This window comes from Rhagoletis pomonella, unplaced genomic scaffold (assembly GCF_013731165.1).
Source record: "Rhagoletis pomonella isolate Grant_MI unplaced genomic scaffold, Rhpom_1.0 Rhpom_scaffold_08919, whole genome shotgun sequence".
In the NCBI taxonomy this organism is placed as follows: Eukaryota; Metazoa; Arthropoda; class Insecta; order Diptera; family Tephritidae; genus Rhagoletis; species Rhagoletis pomonella.
Window position 1 is genome coordinate 1 of NW_023467449.1, and position 2,397 is coordinate 2,397.

At 41.6% G+C, this 2,397-nt stretch overlaps 1 protein-coding gene across 1 annotated transcript; it reads right to left on the reverse strand.

The window, feature by feature from the left end:
* Nucleotides 1-200: 200 nt before the first annotated feature.
* Nucleotides 201-2,240, reverse strand: LOC118756125 (the record flags this gene model as incomplete). The annotated part of the gene is made up of 3 exons (XM_036490913.1): nucleotides 201-1,061; nucleotides 1,195-1,543; nucleotides 1,605-2,240. Coding segments are annotated over 3 exons (1,594 nt in total), but the record flags the coding sequence as incomplete, so codon positions are not given.
* Between the last annotated feature and the right edge of the window lie 157 nt (nucleotides 2,241-2,397).

Here is a 2,397-nt window from a genome sequence, read left to right on the forward strand (position 1 = left end):
TTGCAGTTTTCCAAAGGATGCTGGTATGTAGTTTATGTGAATGGTAGGAAGCCAATGGCGATGGATGGACGAAGGAAAATAAAGTTTCACAAATGTAAAAAAAGGAAGAGAGTACGAACAGAATGAAGCATGAGTCCTTGTTAAAAATATTTACAATAACAATATATGGCAACACTACCTGAGGGAGGCAATGAATGATTTGTATTTAGCGTGCGAAAGATGGTAAGAGGCATTAATAATAATAGATAAGTGGTGTGATGTTAATCATGAAAATTTAGTGCTCAGTGTTGTCTAACTAATATGCATGCCAAAATGTAATGAAATGCTATATAATTTTTAAATAAATTAAATTTAATGTATAATTTGCGTTTTTATACAACTAATTATGAAATACGCACTAGATCTAACGCTTTTAATTAATTACAACAATAATTTATTCTCAGCATTTTTGTTCATAAGACGTAATCAGCTTCACCCGTCGCCGGTGAATAATAAACCGTCGGACCAATGGCAACAATCTTTCCTTCACGCGGAATACTTTGGTCGTTGAGGTTGGTTCTTTCGAGAGCATCTTTCAAATCCACGCTAGATGGAATGGCGATCACCTTGGCCCCCGGTCCAGCAATGGTCAGACTTCGTGGATGTGTAAGCGCAAAGCCACCGGGGCCCACAATAGCGGTGCCACCACTACCGGCGGTCGCCACACCGCCAGGACCCGCAATTGCGATTCCACCCTTTCGCACCTTCAAGCGTTGAATGATAATCCCGCCCTGCTTGATAGCTTCCATTTGTGTTGTTTGCTCTGCATTGTGTCGGTTGCCAAATATTTGTTTCTCCTCATGCTCAGCGGAACTGTCCTCTTCATCCTCTGAAGCACTGTTACTCGATTCGTCACTCCAATGATAGTCACTCCCTTTCTGCGGCGGTTGTTGCGGTTGTCCGATAACCTCATATAACGGTTGTACTGGCTGGTAGGCCTGTGTTGTTAGAAAAGGCTTGGGTGGCATTTGCAAAAATTGGTTTGACTCGTGTGTTGCCGCACTCGCATCTGGTTTGTTCTCCTGGCGAAATGGGAATTTGAATATATTTTGGAAGGCATTTTTTTATCGCATTGCCAGCGGTAGAATTCTTTAGGTCAACTGGTCGAACGACGTTAGCAAGGTTGGGGATATTTAAGGTGCCAATATTTGGCACATTGTAAATATTCGAGTTTTGATTTGGGCTATTGTTCACTATAGGTTTACTATTGGTGTGGGTGTTGGTGTTTTGATTGGTAGCCGCTGGCTGGATTTGCTCCATCATTTCACTGACGCTAGGTTCCTTTTCCCTCAGCGGTTTAGGTATAATGCGTTTTCGAATAATTTGCGTTGTAACATTCGCACTTGAACCTCCGCCATTGCTGCTACTTGTTGCTGTCGTTTGTATTTTATAAGGCCTTTGAATGCCAATCACCTTTTCCTCCCTCGAACTATTTTCGGATGATTGCTCCTTTGCTTTTAATTTTATTTCAGAGCTTTGCGAATCTTCGTTCAACGCTACCGCGCTCGGTAAAAAAAAATAGATGGCTTTTAGCTGGGTATTTCGATTTTGAATCTGTCGATGACTTGTTCTTTTGAATAGCTTTGCCATAGAAATCGCCAATATCACCGACAATTTTATATCCCTTCATACGATATTCTTCAGGTGCGTTCATATGAATATACTCATCTTTACTGAGTCTGTAGAGACGTACCGGTATTAGGAAATGTGTACGCAATTTAACTTGTTTGTCGATTTCTGGCAGTGTTGGTTGGGCTGCCTGGTTCGGGTGGAGAATGTGTGTATTGTATTTTGTTTCAATCTTTTTGGCGTGGTGATGCTTGGGCGGAGCTGCATCGAAGGCAATGGATTTAGAATTTGTATAGGGAGTAATGTATTGACTGTGCAGCGGAACGGATCTTATAGATGGAATTAGTATTGTCCCGCCATTCATGCCAGATGTTTGATGATTTTGCTGATGGAAGGGTTGCATTGCCGGTTTGGGAAACAGATACTGGCTTGAGTCCAGAATAGGTGGAAGCTTGGACTGTTCAGGTTGTTTCCGAACATAACCCAATGCGTGGTTAATCTTCTCTATTTCTTGCAGGATGCGTTGAGCCTCATCAAACTTGGCCACTTCTGTGTCGGAACTATTACTGGTGGGATCCGTGCGGGACGTCGAATCTTCATCAGGGAATTTCACCAGTCTTTGTTTTGCGATTCTGCGAACGAAAATTGCAAGCAATGGGTGGGAACTTATAAAAAACTAAGAAGCTGAGAATAATTCTAACAATGGTTTGTTGGTTGGTGTAAAAACAAATGCCCTTTGATAAGAGTTAATTTGTACGAAGTATCGTTTAATTATTGTCGAATATGCAC